Consider the following 19,340-nt stretch of genomic DNA (forward strand, 5'->3'; position numbering starts at 1 on the left):
ACATCACGAGCCGTGATTGCTGCCTTACCGGGGGCTTCCATACATTGGATGCTCACAAGAGAGAGACTGTCTTGTCCAATTCAATTTAAATTTAATTCAGAAGCAAGAAAAACGTGGGCCAGCTTTCATTGGAAAGGCTGTGTCGGCGGTGAAGTGGCGCAAGCTTTTCCTGCCCCGCCTTGGCCAGCTGTCTTGCGTTTCTGGTTCTGTGGCCGTTCTTGCAAACACACAATTGATTAGTGCATTTTGGGAGGGGCGAGCATGAGTTGTGTTTCTGGCACTCATGCGTGCACATTCTTATTGGTGCAAGCATTCAAATATTATTATTGTTGTTGTTAATAACAACAACAACAACAATTCAACAACAACAATTCAGCTAGGTCAGTGGGGGCAAGATGCCTCTGGCCAGGCGTTGACAGTGGATGTTCAGCCCGACTTCTGCTTTTCGGCGCAATTTAGCTGCCACAGCGGAAGAAAAAACAGTTCTGCAGAAAGGAAGGGTGATGCCTTGCACAATCATCACAAGGAGCTCCTTGCACGGAGGCTGAGAGCCCTCCGAACTCAGCTGAGATACTCTCCAAGGAAGGGAGAGCTGGGAGGGACGCCGAGAGGCATCTAGTCCACCCTTGGGCAACTCACATTTGGATCGGGGTTGGGGTAGATAACCCTGGAACTCTTCCCTGTCTATCATTCTAGCAGGGGGTTGGACTAGATGGCCAGCTCAACCAATCAGATACCTTTCCAGCTGCAGGTTGGGCTGATGACCCTGGAACCTTCCCTGTCTATCATCCTAGCAGGGGGGTGGAACTAGATGACCAGCTCCGCCAATCAGATTCCTTCCTGGCCATGGGTTGGGCTGGATGACTGTCCGGTGTCCCTTCCAACTTTCCTATAGGAAAGACTTGCCTCTCCTTCTCTCTCGCCACAGATCCTGGACTGGCAGCCGATGGAGAGCCACCATTTCCGGTGCGGGAGCTTCCAGAGCAGCACCAGCGACGAGGACCTGGTGGAGGTCGGCGATGGCGGGACTCTCGACTTCTCCCTGGCGGGCGACGTGCCCCCTCTGGACCGAGAAATGGCGCCAGGTGTGTGTGTGTGTGTGTGTGTGTGTCAATATATATCACACAACATTTGACATTTGATTTCCCTCAGACATTTTTGGCATTTTCCTCACCTGCTTAAAGATCAACCCATTCTCTGGGGAAATGACTTTGCTCTCCCGGGACTTTGCCCCTTCAACCCCATTCGCACTTGAGGTAATGCAATGACTGGCAAGGGAGCCGTTGGTGGGATCTCAAACCCAGGCCTGTTGCCTCCTAGAAGAAGGGTTGAGCCAACAGATTTAATAAGAGGACACGAAGCAATTTATTGTGATTATATGTGAAAATTAATAGAAATCTTTTTTTTTTTAAAGGGAACTTAATAGATTAATTTTTTTTTTAAAAAATCAAATTTAAATTGGATTTCTTTTCTCTTTAAAATGAAGATTTAAAACGAAATGCTTTTGGAGGAAAAATCTTTACAAAAAATAAAAAATAAAATCATCCTCTTAATATTGACAATATTTTGAAAAAATAAAATTTAAATCCTTTCAGCAGGTTTCCCCTCGTATGCTGGCAACGGGTTTGACGAAATCGGCCAGATGCGTGACTTCCTGGAAGAGCCGCTTCCTGGAGTCGGGACTTACGAAGATTTCAACACTATTGACTGGGTGCGAGAAAAATCCCGAGATCGAGACCGGCACCGCGAGGTGAGGGTTCCAGGTTTGAATCTAGGTCTTCGCGAGTGGATATGGCTCTCTTCTAATCAACTGAGATCCAGATTCAAATCCCGTCGGGCTTGCGGTTCCAATCTTTTCCCTATTTTACAAAGAGATTCAACCTCGCTGGCATTGATGTTCCATTTAAATCCCTATTTAAATCAATCTGGCTGATTTAAATCAGGATTCAAAACCGGGATTTAAATTAAAGATCAGTGCCTGGGAGGTTGAATCTTTCCATAATCATGCAGACTTGATTAAATCCTTTTTTTTTTTTTTAAGGAAAGGTTCAACATCGCTGGCATTGATGTTCCATGTAAATCCTGGTTCGAATCCCGATTTACTGTATTTTTCGCCCTATAGGACGCACCGGCCCATAGGATGCACTTAGTTTTTTGGGGGGGGGGAATAAATAACAAAAATTACCCCCCCCCCAGCTGCGGCTTCAGTGCGACTCGCGCTCTGGGCAGCAGGCTGCTATCTGCAGCCTAGGGAGCCTGCGGGAACTCTCGCGGGCTGCCCAAGCTTGCAGATATCTGCCGGAGCGCGGGACGCACTGCTTCAGCGTGCCCCGCGCTGTGGGCAGCAGGCTGCGAGGGAGCCCTGCGGGAACTCCCGCGGGCTCCCCAGGCTTGCTGACAGCTTCCTGAAGCCTAGAAAGCGAGAGGAGTCGGTGCGCACCGACCCCTCTCACTCTCCAAGCTTCAGCGAAAGCCTGCATTCACCCTATAGGACGCACACAGATTTCACCTTCATTTTTGGAGGGGAGAAAGTGCGTCCTATAGGGCGAAAAAGTCGGTAAATCAGGCAGACTTGATTTAAATCCTTTTTTTACAGAAAGATTCAACCCAGCTGGCATCCTCTTCATATTGAATTTTTACTTAAATCCCTGTTCAAATCCCAATTTAAATCAGCCAGACTTGATTTAAATACTTCTTTTTTTACAGGAAGGCTCAGCCTTGCTAGCCTCCTTTTAATATTGACAATCGGAGGACAGTTTTCTTTTGGGAATAAATTCTTTGCATCCCCTTCCATGACAGTTATCAGCCCAGAGGCTTTGGGAAACAGGTTCAAATCAGGAGAAGAAACAGCCCATTTTTGGGACAGTTATTTTTATCTTTATTTTCCCAATTTTTCCCAATTATGGCAATCTAATCCCATTTTTTTTTCCTTGCCCAGATTACCAACAGGAGCAAAGAGTCAACTTTTGCCCTCATCCACAGCATCAGCGATGCCTTTTCAGGGTGGCTGCTCATGCTCCTCATTGGACTCTCGGCAGGTGAGAAAACAACAAACCTAAAAGACGAATAATAAAATTATTATTATTATTATTTAAAATTACTATTAATAATAATATTATTAGATAGAATAAGTACCCAATAAGTACAAAAAGATGTTATACCGTATTTTCCCCTCTATAACACGCAGATTTTTTCTTCTAAAAAGGAAGGGGAAATGTCTGTGCGTGTTATAGAGCGAATGTGTGGTCCCTGGAGCCGAAAAATCAGGCAAAAATCAAATCGCGCTTCACAGAGAAGGGAAACCAGAAAAGAGGAAGCGGCTGCTTTCCTGCATTCTGCCTCAGGGTCTTACTGCCCACCCACCTCTGTTTCGTTGCTGTGTTTGCTCAAACGGAACAAAGAGCAGGGAAAGCCCCTCCCCTCCAGGCAAGCAGAGGGGAAAGCAGAGTGCTGCTGAAAACATGCAGGAGGGAGAGAGAGAGAGAGAGAGAGAGAGAGAGAGAGAGAGAGCTGGCTGGCTGGCTTGGGTGGGTAGGTGAGGGAAAACTTTTGCCTTCCTTTCCTCCCTCCCGTAATTCCCCTCTCCTGCATTCTTAGCCAGCTGCTTCTCTGCACACCCCTCTCGTGTTCCTTGTCCGTTCTGTGTTTTTCCTTCCCTCCCCACTTAAAATGTGGTTACAAAGCATGGATCCACATGGATCCTCAGGATCTTTGCATTGGGTCACCCCAAATTCACCAACAGATCATATAGCATGTCCATGGCTACAGCCTGCCCCCCAAAAATCACGCACCCACTGTTGCCTGGGGCTGCAATGGTGCAAAAACGTGGTTACAAAACATGGATCCACAGGGATCCTCAGGATCTTTGCATTGGGTCAGCCCAAATTCACCATCAGAGCACATAGCATGTCCATGGCTACAGCCTGCCCCCCCAAAATCACACACCCACTGTTGCCTGGGGCTGCAATGGTGCAAAAACGTGGTTACAAAGCATGGATCCACAGGGATTCTCAGGATTTTTGCATTGGGTCACCCCAAATTCACCATCAGATCACATGTCTGTGGCCACAGCATGAAGCACAAAAATGATACACCCACGGTTTCATTCAGAATGTTTTTTTCCTTGTTTTCCTCCTCTAAAAACGACGTGCGTGTTATGGTCAGGTGCGTGTTATAGAGCGAAAAATGCGGTAAATGGGATAAATTGATGGGGTGAATTTTATCTGCAATTTAGCGGAACCACCTGCTCCATCAGGGCCCAGTACAGGCCACAGGCCACGATTTTGCAAAGTTTTTTGCAGATAAAGTCACTCAGATTCAGGAAGAGGTATACTCCACCGTGGGAGCACGGCCGGAGCGGGAGAGTGCTAGTGTCCTGTCTAGTCAAGTTGCGTGGGATCAATTCCAATCTGTTACCTCCAAGGATGTGGACAGGCTGCTTGGATGAGTGAAACCAACCACCTGTATTCTTGATCCTTGCCCATCCTGGCTGATAAAAGCTAGCCAGGAAGGGCTGGGAGACGGGTTTTACGAGGTGGTGAATGCTTCTCTCTGTGAGGGAGACTTCCCAGACCCGCTAAAAGGGGCGGTTATCAAACTGCTTCTTAAAAAACCATCTTTAGATGCAGCCAATATGGCCAACTATCTCCCACTTTCAAATCTTCCATTCTTGGGCAAGGTGATTGAGAAAATGGTTGCTGAACAACTCCAAGCACGTCTGGATGATGCGGACCATTTGGATCCCTTCCAGTCAGGATTCTGGCCTCATTATGGGTTCTGTTCTCTCTCCCATGCTTTTAAACAACTACACGCAGCCACTGGGAGAGATCCAGCAGAACTTTGAAGGGGACTCAGAAACTACAACTAATCTAGAATTTGGCTGCTGGACTCTTGACCGGGAGTGGCCACCGAGACCACATAACAGCATTCTTGAAAGACCTACATTGGCTCCCAGTACATTTCCGAGCACAATTCAAAGTGTCGGTGATGACCTTTAAAGCCCTAAACAGCCTCGGTCCAGTAGACCTGAAGGAGCGTCTCCATCCCTACCATTCTCCCCGGACACTGAGGTCCAGCGCCGAGGGCCTTCTGGCGGTTCCCTCACAGCAACAAGCCAAGTTACAAGGAACCAGGCAGGCAGAGGGTCTTTTCGGTGGTGGCGTCTGCCTTGTGGAACGCCCTCCCAGCAGATGTCAAAGAGAAAAATAATTACAGTGGTACCTCAGGTTACATACGCTTCAGGTTACAGTTAATTCTGCTTACAGACTCCGCTAACCCAGAAATAGTGCTTCAGGTTAAGAACTTTGCTTCAGGATAAGAACAGAAATCGTGCTCCAGTGACACGGCGGCAGCAGGAGGCCCCATTAGCTAAAGTGGTGCTTCAGGTTAAGAACAGTTTCAGGTTAAGAACGGACCTCCAGAATGAATTAAGTACTTAACCCGAGGTACTACTGTACTAGACTTTTAGAAGACATCTGAAGGCCGTCCTGTTTAGGGAAGCTTTCAATGTTTGATGCATTACTGTATTTTAATATTTTATTGGAAGCCGCCCAGAGTGGCTGGGGTAGCCCAGCCAGATGGGCAGGGTATAAATAGTAAATTATTATTATTAGATATAATCATCTTTTTACAGCAACTCCAGGCGGCTTGCCATACGTATAAAAACACTATGTTCTTGATGTTTTATATGGGATAAATTGGTTGGGTAAAATAATAATAATAATAATAATAATAATAATAATAATACGCATTGGCACAAACATTAGACAGACTTTCACTATTCAAATCGATTTAAATCAGCACTTAAATCACCATTTAAATCCCTCATCCGTCAGACTGGATTTACAGAATTTACTTTACTGGAGTTTACTGAATCTAGGTTTTCTCTACTGAAAGATTCAACCTTGCTGGCATCCTCTTAATATGGGAAGGCCTGGGGGGGGGGGACTGGAAAACTTAGGGGGGAAACCAGGTTTTTCCCCGAAAAATGGGGGGGGGTGCATGTAATATTAAAGCTATATCAAACTGTTTTTTCCCGGTAAAAAAAACCTGGTTTCCCTCCATTTTTTCAGGTTTTCCCCCCAGGCCTTCCCATGTCTATTGTGCCTGTTATTCTCTCCTCCTCCCTAATTGTTCTTGCAACGACTTCCAATACCAAATTAAATAATAATGGAGAGATGTCAAGGTGCTTTTTTTCAAAAAAAAAGAAAAAGAAAAGAAAATTAACCTGAAGGAATTTAAAGGATTTTTTTAAAAAAAAACACTCTAAAATTTAAAACACTCTAAAATTTAAAATTTTAAAATTTAAAACTGAGAATTTTGATTTTTTGAAAATTAAAATGCACAGGGGCTTTGGTTGGCTCAATTGGCCCTTCGGCCCATTGGGTGAGATAGATAGATAGATAGATAGATAGATAGATAGATAGATAGATATGTAGTTTTTTAAAAAAATAAAAATAAAATCAAAATACACAGGGGCCTTGGCTGGCTTGATTGACATCTCCACCCATTGGCTGACGGATCTGAAGGAAGGCGTGTGCCTCAACGGGTTTTGGTACAACCATGAACATTGCTGCTGGAATTCCCAAAATATCACTTTCCAGGACCGGGACAAATGTCCGGAGTGGCAGACGTGGGCGGAACTTCTGACCAGAAGGAAGAACGGGGTGAGTGGCTTCCCCTGAACGTCCCCAGAAATAATTGCAAATTAAATCACGATTTAATTCACCACATTTAATTTACCACATTTTTCGCTTTATAGGACACACTTTTTCTCCTCCAAAAATTGAGGGGAAATGTGTGTGCGTCTTATGGAGTGAATGCAGGCTCCTTGGCTTCAGCAACAGCAACATGAAGCCTCCGAAGCGCAGAGGGAACGTTCCCTCCACGCTCCGGAGGCTTTGCGTTGCTTTCGCTGAAGCCTGGAGAGCAAAAAGGGTTGGTGCGCACTGACCCCTCTCATTTTCCAGGCGTCAGGGATAGCCACCTGAAGCCTCTGGAGCGCAGCAGCAGCTCCCCCTGCACTCCAGAGGCTTCAGGTTCCTTTTGCTGAAGCTGGGAGAGCAAAACTCTCCCGGCTTCAGCAGAGAGGGAGAGCTGCGCAGCGCCCCTTTAGCGAAGCAGAAGGAGAAATGGAAGGGGCTCCGTTTCTCCTGCCGCTTTAGTGAAGGTGCGCTGAGCAGAGAGGGGGAGATTTTTTTCTTTTCTTGTTCTCCCCCTCTAAAACAAGGTGCGTCCTATAGAGCAAAAAAATACGGTAATTCGCAGTTTAAGGGTTTAAATCACAATTTAATTCATGGTTTATTTGAGACATTCCAATCGCGTTTTCACTCACAATTTCAGTCATGATTTAATTCACAATTTAATTTATTAAATAGTGGGTGGACATAGCAGACGACAGATTTCTCAAAGTAGTTCTTTGTACCAGTAAGCTGGAACTGAACTGAACAGCAAACAGCTCAGCTGGCCTGCTTTTATAGGCAGCCGGCTGTCAACATTGTAACAACAACAGCCCAGGGTTTCCCGCCTAAATTAACTGACGTGGACCAGAGTGAAAACTATATACAGTGGTACATTGGGATGCAAACGGGATCTGTTCCGGAGCCCCGTTCACATCCTGAATAGAACGTAAGATGAGACAGGGCATCTGCGCGTGTCACGTTTTGCCGCTTTCACGCATCCATGTGACGTCATTTTGGGCATCTGCGCATGTGCGAGCGGTGACCCCGGATGTAACGCACTCCATTACTTCCGGGTCACCACGGAGCGCAACCCGAAAATACTTATCCTGAAGTGTATCTATCCCGTGATATGACTGTACACAATACCCCCTGGTGGCCAGGGTGAGAACTTCAATACATAACACCCCTCCCCACTGAGATAAGGCATTCGTTACAATCATAGTGGTTCCATTACATACAGCAGTACCCTTATTGGTTTCAATAAGGCACATAAGGATATCGATTCCAGTTTTACGAATTCACAGGCATAACTGTTTCACTATCAACTATATTGTCCGTAAGACTCACCGTCACATATTAATTGAACCCATTCACCATACAGCTTTACATGTGCAGTTTGTCCAGTGAACACAGTCTTTTAAGTAAACTGGTCGCTTGGAAACCCTGCCGGACCACCGAGGGCCAGTACCAGAGTCCGGGTGGCCACCCGATTCTGGCTGCGATTGTGGTGCGACCAAATGTTCCCCAAGTTCCATGGCTCTGCTGCTGTCAAAGGAACCGCCGTGAGCGGACTTGGTGGACGGTCAGAGGCTGAGTCCCTGGGGAGCCAGGCAGACCCACTGAAACTGCTTGGTTCGGCTCTACGCCCTCAGTTTGTAAGGAAGATGTAGGTGGAGCCTCGCCTTCCATTAGCATCCGCTCCGTAGCGGGGGCACAGCGGTAGTGTCCAAATCCCCAACCCTGCGCCTTAACTGGTCTATGTGCCAGTGCCACAAGCATCCGTTCTCGAGTACCACCTGGTACGAACGGGGCCTCGTGAATCCCACTACCGTTGCTGGCACCCAAGGAACATCGCTGTCGACTTACAGATTTGAAAATAAGGGACCAGCAGCCTTGAAATAAGGGACCAGCAGCCAAAATAAGGGACCTGCAGCCTCACCTGTTCCCGGCACTCCAGTCTTCCTTTCCTCCTGCAGTCTGGTCAAACTCAGGCTGGTAGCTTCAAGAACACTGTCCAGCCAACTTTGTAACCAGAGGTTCAGCTGAATAGAATCTGAATCACATGCACAAGGCCTATGCAGCCTCAACTTAAGATGGCTCCCCAGCCTGGCTTTGTACTGCAAAGTTTGCAGCAGCATGTGCAACAAAATGGCGTCCAGCATTCAAAAAACCCCTCGGCTTGCAGTAACTAGCCACACACACACAGCCTCCCCCCCTCGCCACAAGATCGCCAGTCACCCACCATTTTAGTCAACCAGCTCCTTTCATTTCCCCCATAAGTCAATTGAAGGAGCCTCCAAAACAAATTCAAAAGCCCCCCGCCCACGAGATCTCCTTTCCTTTTCCCCCAACATGTGCCCCCGCTCCAGATAGACCTTTTTGCCGGCAAGGGTAAGTGGGCCGTTGATAATGTGTCCATCCGATTCCGATCCCAGCACTCAGCAAAGGTATGTTCAACTTCTGAGCCCCTCTGAGCCAAAGGCAGAAAGCCCAGCCAGCAGCCAAACGAAGCCTCAAGGAAAACCACCGTCACCTCTGCGCTGGGAAGCGCTGAGCAAAGGCGAGTCCCCAGGCAACGCAGCCGATTTGATCAACACAAGGCATACAAGCTCCACCCCCCAGTCGTTCTTAGACTTCTTATTGGGTGAGCAACACAGCCAAGCAACACAGTTGGAGCCTCCCTTCTGCTTCCTTTGAAATTTAAGGGACATCATTTAAGGGACATCCATCAACAAGGGACAGCAGCGGGACATGGCACTGGAATAAGGTACTGTCCCTCCAAATAAGGGACGCTTGACAGCTATGCCAAGGAATGTCCCCCACAAAGTTCTGGGCAAAAACCTGATCCCCTGGAATAAAGGACCGTGGCGTGTTAGTACAGCCCGGGGGCTCGGCTACACCGGGTGCAGCTGGTCAAGGAGAGACCGGAGGCGGCAGCCCATTAGCAGTTCAGCCGGGCTCCGCCCTGTGGCTACATGAGGGGTGATGTGCTGCATAAGCAAGTATTCAGTGACCTGCTCATGCCAGTCCCTCTGTTCCAGGCGCGCCAGTGCCTCTTTTGCTGAGTGCACCATTCTCTCGGCCTGCCCATTGCTGGCCGGGTGAAATGGTGCTGTTAGGGCATGGCGGATGCCCAGCCCCAGGAGGTACCTTTCAAAGGTGCCTGATGTGAACTGAGGCCCATTGTCCAAGACAAGGACATCAGGACACCCATGAGTTGCAAACAGGTCCCACAGCATCCAGATGACAGCTTCAGTAGGCGTGGAGGGCATCAGGGCCACCTCCAGCCATTTGGAATAGGCATCCACCACTACCATAAAGGTCCAGCCATGAAAGGGGCTGGCAAGATCGATGCGCACCCTCGACCAGGGTGCCTTGAGCATCTCCCAGGTGTTACCCTTAGCTGCCGGCAGTGCAGGTCTCGACTCTTGGCGTGATTGACAGGAGGTAACCCACGAAGTGATGGCATCGTCCATGTTAGGCCACCAGACGTAACCCCGAGCCAATGCCTTCATTTTGACGATTCCCGGGTGGCCAATGTGCAGAGCCTCAAGGACACGTTGGCAGAGTCTTTGGGGAAGCATGACTCAGTCTCCCCACAGTAGGCAGCTGCGGTGAGCTGAGAGCTCGTGCTGTCTGGTTGCAAATGGCTGGAACTCTGGTGCGAAAGACCCTTCCAGGCATCCCCTCCACACCCAGTTGAGTACACGGTTGATGGTGTGGTCCTGGGCAGATGCGGAGGTTACATTGGCGGCTGATACTGGAGCTGCTGGGAGGCCCTCAATTAGGAGGAGCAATGAAGCAGGAGCCGGGTCTTCCACAAATGCTGGAAAAGGGCAACGACTGAAGAGCCTCGGCGTGGCCCATCGATTTTCCAGGGCGATGGACAAGCTGCTAGCTGTAAGCTGCCAGAAAGACAGTCCATCACAGCATGTGTGGCGAGAGAACCGGTGGAGTTGGTCAGTCACCAGCGAGGAGACCCAGGAGTGGCTTGTGGTCAGTGATGAGGTTGAAGGTTCTCCTGTAGAGGTATTCATGGAACCTCTTTACTCCAGCCACAAGTGCCAGTGCCTCCTGGTCAAGCTGGCTGTAATTCCGTTCAGCCGGAGACAGCTTCTGGGAGAAGTAGGCGAGCGGTGCTTCCCTACCATCTGGAAACTGGTGACTGAGGATAGCTCCAGTGCCAAAGGGCGAGGCGTCACAGGCAAGGACCAGCTGCCTGGCTTCACTGTACTGTACCAGCACACTGACCGATGAGAGGAGGGCTTTGACTGTATTGAAAGCCGCCGTTTCCCGATGACCCCAGGACGACGGTACCTTTGTGCTGAGGAGGCGGTGTAGAGGCTCGGTTAGTGTTGCTTTGTGGGGCAGAAACATGTTGTACAAGTTCAGAAACCCCAGGAACACCTGCAACTCTGACATGCTTTTTGGAATCAGGGCCTGCTGAATGGCCCGGATCTTGGATGCCGTCAGGTGAAGACCGGAGGCGTCGATAAGGTAGCCCAGGAACTTCACCTGTAGAACGGCAATCTGGCACTTTTCTTTTTTCACTTTGAGCCCAGCCTCCTAGAACCTGGTCAGCATGGTGCGGATGTGCTTAAACAGTTGCTGATTTGAGTCTGCGGATACCAAGACGTCATCAAAATATGGCACCGCGCCCGGAAGCCCCTGCAGGAGACGCTCCATGAGGCTTTGAAAGATGCCAGGAGCGACACTTACCCCGAACTGTAGCCAGCGGCACCGGAATGCCCCATAGTGGGTGACGATCGTCTGAGCTTCAGCGGAGGCATCGTCGACAGGCAGTTGTTGATAGGCTTGGGCAAAGTCCAGTTTAGCAAAGACCTTGCCATCACCCAGGGAATGCAGCAGGTGACTGAAGCGCCTTGTTGATCGTGCACTTGTAGTCTGCACATATTCTCACCGACCCATCCGGCTTAACAGGCGTGACAATGGGGGTTTCCCACTTGATGTGGTCAATCGGCTCTGAGAGTAAATGGGACCTGGCGTGGCTTTAGCTTGATGGGGGCGACTTGCGGATCAAGGCTAAAGGTGATGGGCATTCCTGTATATTGGCCTAAAGTGCCATTGAAAACCTCAACACAGTCTTTGATTAGGCCATCAACCTCCACGTCAGAGATGCAGTTGATGCCAATGACTTTCAGGCCGAGGGCATCAAACCAGTCTAGCCCTAGGAGGCTAGGCTGCAGGCCTTCAACCACCACTAGTCAGAGCAGGCCCAAAAATTTCTTGAAAGCAACCTGGAACCGGCCGACGTCTACCACAGGAATGTTGTTTCCCTGATAGTCTCTCAAATGTATGTGGTGTGAGTTGAGTTGCCTCTTGGACAACTTGGGCACAAGTCTTTTGATGGTGCTCCAGGATACGACAGACAAGGCAGACAGTCAATCTGCATGTCACACGGAGCTCCTTCGATGAGCGCGGTGACACGTAGGCAAATTGGTTTGGCCAATCGTGAATCCGGACGAGCAGTGGCAGTTGGTGAGGGTGGAACAGCTTCCGTTGAAGACCTGGACTTGCGAGACGGTGAAGGTGGCGTGTCGGATGGCGCAGATTGGCAGACCTTAGCAATGTGGCCCCTTCTGGAGCATCACTGACAGATGGCGTCTCTGAATCGACACTTGACACGGGAATGATTGCCTCCACACCCAGCACATTCTAATTTGTCCTTGAACTTCCCATGCTCCCGCTTCGTCTGGTACACGTCATCGTCTTTGCTGGGTGACGCCTTGTTACTGCTGGCCTCCTCATGGTGCACTGGGATTGGCTTCTGAGCAGGATGCAGGCTGCTGCCCTTGCGAATCTCCTGGGCATAGAGTTCAGTAGCTTCTGAGGCCGCAGCCTCCTCGATGGTCTTCTGCGGTGTGAGGTCAGGCTTGGCGAGAAGACGCCGTTGCAGATGGTTGTTTTGAACACCGCAGAAAATTTGATCCATCAGGGCATCGTCTAAGTCTCGGAACTCACAGTGCAGTGCAGTTTTTTGGAGGGTGGCTTTTTGGTTGATTGCCTCCCCCTCTGCCTGGTCCGGTGGTAGAACGCATGGTGGACAGCAATTTTGGACGGCTTTGGAGCGTAGTGGTTTTTTAGCTTCTCGTTTAGCACGTCCCACGGTGCTGCCTGGACTTCTAGTGGCGAGACCAAAACTAGGGCCGTCTCAAACACCTCGGGCCCACAAAGGCTGAGGAATAGGCCCCACTTTTGCGCCTCTGATCCTTTGTCAGCTCGTTTGCTTGGAGGAAGCAGGTGAACCGAGCAGTAGAGGCACGAGTGAAGCCATGGTTCCGATGACGGATGGGACACAGTGCTCTAGCCAGAACAGTCAGCTCTGAATTGGGTTCTGTTCAGTGATGCCGCTCAGTGTTTCAGCTCAGTGATTCCACTCAGTGAGTGTCCGAATCTGGCTGTGCTCTGATGTCCATCCAATCCTACCTTCGTCGCCAGTATTAAGTAGTGGGTGGACATAGCAGACGACACAGAGATTTCTCCAAGTGGTTCTTTATAGTAAGCTGGAACTGAACTGAACAGCTCAGCTGGCCTGCTTTTATAGGCAGCCGGCTGTCAACATTGTAACAACAACAGCCCAGGGTTTCCCGCCTAAATTAACTGACGTGGACCTGAGTGAAAACTATATACACGATATTCCTGGGGGCCAGGGGGAGAACACCATTCACGTTTTACATAACACCATTAACGTTTTAAAGATTTAAATCCTATTTCAGTTGCAATTTCTATCGTGATTTCAATCTCAATGGAAATCCCTTGTCCATAAGACTAGATTTCCATCCTTTCTTTATAGGAAGATTCAGCCTTGCTGTTATCCTCTTAATACAGACTGTATCATTTTCAGAGCAGGGTGGATTTTATTTTATTTTATTTACTTATATTATAATATGTATTTTATTTTAATTATATTATGTTTTGTTTACTATATAATATTTTTTTATTTTAGTCTATAATATTTATTTTATAATATTACATACTTTATTATTATATTATATATTATTCATTTTATAATATTATAAATATTAATTATAAATATTTAAATTTATTCCAATCCAATCGATTGAAATCCACCGTCAGGCAGACTTGATTGAGATTATCTCTTTAATGAAAGGTTCAACCTTGTTGGCATCTGGTTTTATTTTTATTTTTATTTTTTAAGAAAATCGTTTATTTTTATCCCCCCAATTTTAGAGCGCCCTTGCCTACAGCCTCAACTACTTCATCTACACCGCCTGGGCGCTGCTCTTCTCACTGCTGGCCGTGCTTCTCGTTCGCGGTTTTGCACCCTACGCCTGTGGGTCGGGGATCCCCGAGGTAAGGCCAGCTAATCAATTATCAAGTCAATTTTGGTGCAACTTCCCACATGCTAGATTTCTGGCTGCAGGGATTTCATCCCCTCGTGCTCCCAAAATCTGAATAATTGTTGTAAATAACATGACTATCAACAGTATGAACTTAATAAATAATAATAACTCATAATGCATAGTATAAATAATTATATAAATTAAATAAGTACAAATTATTATGAATATTAATATAAATAAAATGAATAATACTATTATACTTGAAATATACAAGAAATATGGATCCCTAGATTTCTATCTGCGGGGATTCCCTTCCCTCCTGCTCTCAAAATCTGATTGGGGATTTAAATCGCCGGGATCTTTTCAACTAGAAATGTGGCTGGGGTTCATAATAATAATTAGTAATTATTATTATTATAAGCAACATGACTTTCAAAAAGAGAAGCTAAGAAATAAATTATGCATAGTACAAGTTATTATATAAATAAACAACCTTGATGAAGAAGATAAATATATAAATAAAATGAATAATAATCAATATTAATTTTTATTTATTTATACTTATATTCTTTATAATTACAAACCATAATAAATTGGAAAATAATGATAAAGCCTAAATCAGGCATAGGCAAACTCTGGCCCTCCAGATGTTTGGGACTGCAATTCCCCTCATCAATGTCTTCTATAAATCTGTTTGGATGTTTTATTCAGTTCATACTTTGATATTTAGTATTTGGCAGTTGACCCATTATGGTAATATTGGAGACTTTGCAAGAACTTCTTCACCTGTGAAAACACATTCTGGATTTTTCTGAAGGGACATTCTAAACAAACATTTGGTGATGATGGGAATTGCAGTCCCAAACAGCTGGAGGGCCGGAGTCCTCTTGACCTGTGCCCATCTTGGCTGATTAGAGCGTGTCCAGACGAGGTGCGGGGCCCCCTGGGGGATATCATCAATTTGTCCCTTGGCACCGGGATATTCCCAGGGGAACTGAAGGAGGCAGTGGTGCGTCCGCTCTTAAAGAAAACATCATTAGATCCCTTAGATCTATCCAATTACCGCCCGGTCTCGAATCTTCCATTCCTGGGTAAGGTGATTGAGAGAGCGGTTGCTGAATAGCTTGGTAGGTTTCTGGATGAAACATCTGCTCTGGATCCATTCCAGTCCGGCTTCCGCGCTGGCCATGGGACCGAGACGGCTCTGGTCGCCCTAACAGATGATCTCCGCAGGCAGCTGGATCGAGGCGGGTCGGGGCTGATGATTCTTCTAGATCTGTCAGCAGCCTTCGACATGGTCGATCATGAACTCCTGGACCACTGCCTTCCTGACGTGGGGATCCAGGGCACAGTCCTTCAATGGCTGCGCTCGTTTCTCTCTGGTCGGGGACAGAGGGTGGCGCTTGGGGGGGAATTGTCATCGCGCCACTCCTTGGTGTGTGGAGTGCCTCAGGGTGCGATTCTCTCCCCGATGCTTTTTAACATCTTTATGCGCCCCCTCGCCCAGCTTGCCCGGAGTTTTGGGCTGGGCTGCCATCAGTATGCTGATGACACCCAACTCTATCTGTTGATGGATGGCCATCCTGACTCGGCCCCAGACACACTGGCGAGATGTCTGGAAGCTGTGGCTGGATGGTTACGTGGGAGCCGGTTGAAGTTAAATCCTTCGAAGACAGAGGTCCTCTGGCTGGGCCGGGACGATATGGGATTGAGGGGGCAACTCCCATCTCTTGCAGGGGTGCAATTGGTGCCAGCACCGTCCGTTAAGAGTTTGGGTGTAATCTTCGATACCTCCCTCTCTATGGAGGCGCAGATTACAGCTATAACAAAGGCGGCATTTTTTCATCTCCGCCAAGCTAAGCAGTTGGCCCCTTATCTCTCTCGCCCTGACCTAGCCACTGTGATCCATGCGACGGTCACCTCCAGACTGGATTATTGTAACTCGCTCTACGTGGGGCTGCCCTTGAGACTGACCCAGAAACTCCAGCGGGTGCAGAATGCCGCGGCGAGACTCCTTATGGGGTCTTCACTGCGAGATCACATTCACCCAGTACTATACCAGCTGCACTGGCTCCCGGTGGAGTACAGGATCAGGTTTAAGGTGCTGGTTTTAACCTTTAGCCTAGGACCCTCGTACCTACGGGACCGCCTCTCCTGGTATGCCCCACAGAGAAACCTACGGTCTGCAAATAATAACATCCTCAAGGTCCCAGGCCTCAGAGAGGTTAGGCTGGCCTCAACTAGAGCCAGGGCCTTCTCGGCTGCGGCTCCAATCTGGTGGAACGCTCTGTCACAAGAGACTAGGGCCCTGCGGGACCTGACATCTTTCCGCAGGGCCTGCAAGACAGAGTTGTTCCACCAAGCCTTTGGTCAGGGCGCAGCCTGACTCCCTCCTCTGGCAACCTGCATAGAATATTGCTTAATTGGTTGCCATTAATTTGATTTTAATTAATTTTTATAATGAATATTTTGAATGTGTGATTATTTGATTGTTTGATTATTTGATTATTGTTAGCCGCCCTGAGCCCGGCTTCGGCTGGGGAGGGCGGGATATAAATAAAATTTATTATTATTATTATTATTATTATTATTATTATTATTATTATTATTATTATTATTTGCCTATGCCTGGCATAAATGATAACATGATAAATAAAAATAATGATAAATTATAATAAAATGATAAATAAAAAATAATGAAAGAATTGAAATGATGATAAAAAATGAGAGAGTGCAAATGATAATAAAATGATAAATAAAAATAATAAGTATAAATTATAATTAAAAAGATAAATTATAAGTGTTATGTACTGAAATTCTCACCCTGGGCCAGCAGGGGGATACTGTAGATAGTTATGCAAATGAAGGATCGAAAGTGATGTTCAGTGATTGGATAGTTTGTATGCAAATGAACGATCGAAAGTGACGTTCAGTGATTGGATAGTTTTAGAAAGTTGCAACAATTACGATTGTTCTGGAGCTCTATAAAAGCAGGCTGACTGAGCTCCTCAATTCAGTTCAGTTCAGTTACAGCTTACAAATAAAGAGCTGCTTTGGAAGAATCACTGTGTCGTACGATATGTTCACCCACAACTTAACAAAAAGGATGAATAAAAAAAATATAAATAACATAAAGAATCATCATCCTAAAAATATAAACAATAATCCTTTTATTCTTTGCACCCCATCCCTCTGGCCATGCCGCCAATGCCCTTCCCTTCCTCCAGGCCCCGAGTGCAAATCCCCAAACTGACATTTCTCCCCCTCCCTTTTCCAGATCAAGACCATCCTGAGTGGCTTCATCATCCGCGGCTACCTGGGGAAGTGGACTCTGCTGGTCAAGACGGTCACCCTGGTCCTGGCCGTGGCCTCAGGGCTCAGTCTGGGCAAGGAGGGGCCCCTGGTCCACGTGGCCTGCTGCTGCGGGAACATCCTCTGCCACCTCTTCACCAAGTACCGGAAGAACGAAGCCAAGCGGAGAGAGGTGAGGGACCCCTAGGGCACGTGCAGAAATCCTCTGGTTGTCAATATTCACAGGATGCCAGCAGGGCCGAACCTTTGCGTAAATAGTGGATTGGATTCCTGAATCCAATCGGGATTCAGGCCTCATCATGGGACTGAAACTGCCTTGGTCGCGCTGGTTGATGATCTCCGGCGAGCTAGGGACAAAAGTGAGAGCTGTTTCCTAGTTCTGCTGGACCTCTCAGCGGCCTTTGATACAATCGACCATAACATCCTTCTGGACCGTCTAGAGGGGCTGGGAGCTGGGGGCACTGTTATACGGTGGTTTCGCTCCTTCCTCCTGGGCCGTGTTCAGAAAGTGGGGGGGGGGAATGAGTGTTCAGACCCCTGGGCCCTCACTTGTGGGGTGCCTCAGGGTTCCGTCCTCTCCCCCATGCTTTTCAACATCTATATGAAGCCACTGGGAGAGATCATCAGGGGGTTTGGACTGGGTGTCCATCAATATGCAGATGATACCCAGCTCTACCTCTCTTTCAAATCAGAACCAGTGAAGGCGGTGAAGGTCCTGTGTGAGTGCCTGGAGGCAGTTGGAGGATGGATGGCGGCTAATCAATTGAAGTTGAATCCTGACAAGACAGAAGTACTGTTTTTGGGGGACAGGGGGCAGGCTGGTATGGAGGACTCCCTGGTCCTGAATGGGGTAACTGTGCCCCTGAAGGACCAGGTGCGCAGCCTGGGAGTCATTTTGGACTCACAGCTGTCCATGGAGGCGCAGGTCAATTCTGTATCCAGGGCAGCTGTCTACCAACTCCACCTGGTACGCAGGCTGAGACCCTACCTGCCCGCGGACTGTCTCGCCAGAGTGGTGCATGCTCTAGTTATCTCGCGCTTGGACTACTGCAGTGCGCTCTACGTGGGGCTACCTTTGAAGGTGACTCGGAAACTACAACTAATCCAAAATGCGGCAGCTAGACTAGTGACTGGGGGCAGCCGCCGAGACCACATAACACCGGTCTTGAAAGACCTACATTGTCTCCCAGTACGTTTCCGAGCACAATTCAAAGTGTTGGTGTTGACCTTTAAAGCCCTAAATGGCCTCGGCCCAGTATACCTGAAGGAGGGTCTCCACCCCAATCATTCTGCCCGGACACTGAGGTCCAGCTCCGAGGGCCTTCTGGCGGTTCCCTCATTGCGAGAAGCAAAGCTACAGGGAACCAGGCAGAGGGCCTTCTCGGTAGCAGCGCCTGCCCTGTGGAACGCCCTCCCATCAGATGTCAAAGCGATAAATAACTACCTGACATTCAGAAGACATCTTAAGGCAGCCCTGTTCAGGGAAGTTTTTAATGTGTGATATTTTAGTGTATTTTTGGTTTCTATGGAAGCCGCCCGGGGGGGGGGGGAACCCAGCCAGATGGGCGGGGTACAAATAAATTATTATTATTATTATTATTATTATTATTATTATTATTATTATTATTTCAGTGGTGATGGATGGATGGGTGAATGAAGCTTCACCTTCCACTCTGAATAAAGGAATGAAGCTTCACATGGCAGTCAAGATTTGAATGAATGAATGATTAATAATAATACTACTACTACTACTAATAATAATAATTTATACCCCACCCATCTGGGTGGCTTCCAACAAAATATTAAAATACAATAATGCATCAAACATTAAAAGCTTCCCTAAACAGAGCTGCCTTTAGATGTCTTCTAAAAGTCTGGTAGTTGTTTTTCTCTTTGACATCTGGTGGGAGGGCGTTCCACAGGGCGGGTGCCATTACCAAGTAACTTGGCTTCTCACAGTGAGGGAACTGCCAGAAGGCCCTCAGTGCTTGAACTCAGTGTCTGGGCTGAACGATGGGGATGG

At 47.8% G+C, this 19,340-nt stretch overlaps 1 protein-coding gene across 7 annotated transcripts in view; it reads left to right on the plus strand.

Moving 5' to 3' along the window:
- Window positions 1–19,340, plus strand: part of LOC310836913 (H(+)/Cl(-) exchange transporter 5-like) — a 33,538-nt gene that overhangs the window by 4,114 nt on the left and 10,084 nt on the right. For 2 of the 7 annotated variants that reach the window (XM_083722838.1, XM_083722839.1), the window contains exons 2-7: window positions 929–1,085; window positions 1,599–1,750; window positions 2,939–3,038; window positions 6,475–6,665; window positions 13,893–14,015; window positions 17,283–17,489. In XM_083722838.1, the coding sequence (XP_083578964.1) occupies window positions 947–1,085; window positions 1,599–1,750; window positions 2,939–3,038; window positions 6,475–6,665; window positions 13,893–14,015; window positions 17,283–17,489 (912 nt within the window). In that variant the 5' untranslated portion in view covers window positions 929–946. Of the gene's footprint in view, window positions 1–928; window positions 1,086–1,595; window positions 1,751–2,938; window positions 3,039–6,474; window positions 6,666–13,892; window positions 14,016–17,282; window positions 17,490–19,340 lie in introns of all 7 variants that reach the window. The other 5 variants (XM_083722837.1, XM_083722836.1, XM_083722840.1 and 2 more) reach the window with 4 other exon arrangements.

This window comes from Podarcis gaigeae (genome assembly GCF_964106915.1).
Source record: "Podarcis gaigeae genome assembly, chromosome: Z".
NCBI classification, from domain to species: Eukaryota; Metazoa; Chordata; class Lepidosauria; order Squamata; family Lacertidae; genus Podarcis; species Podarcis gaigeae.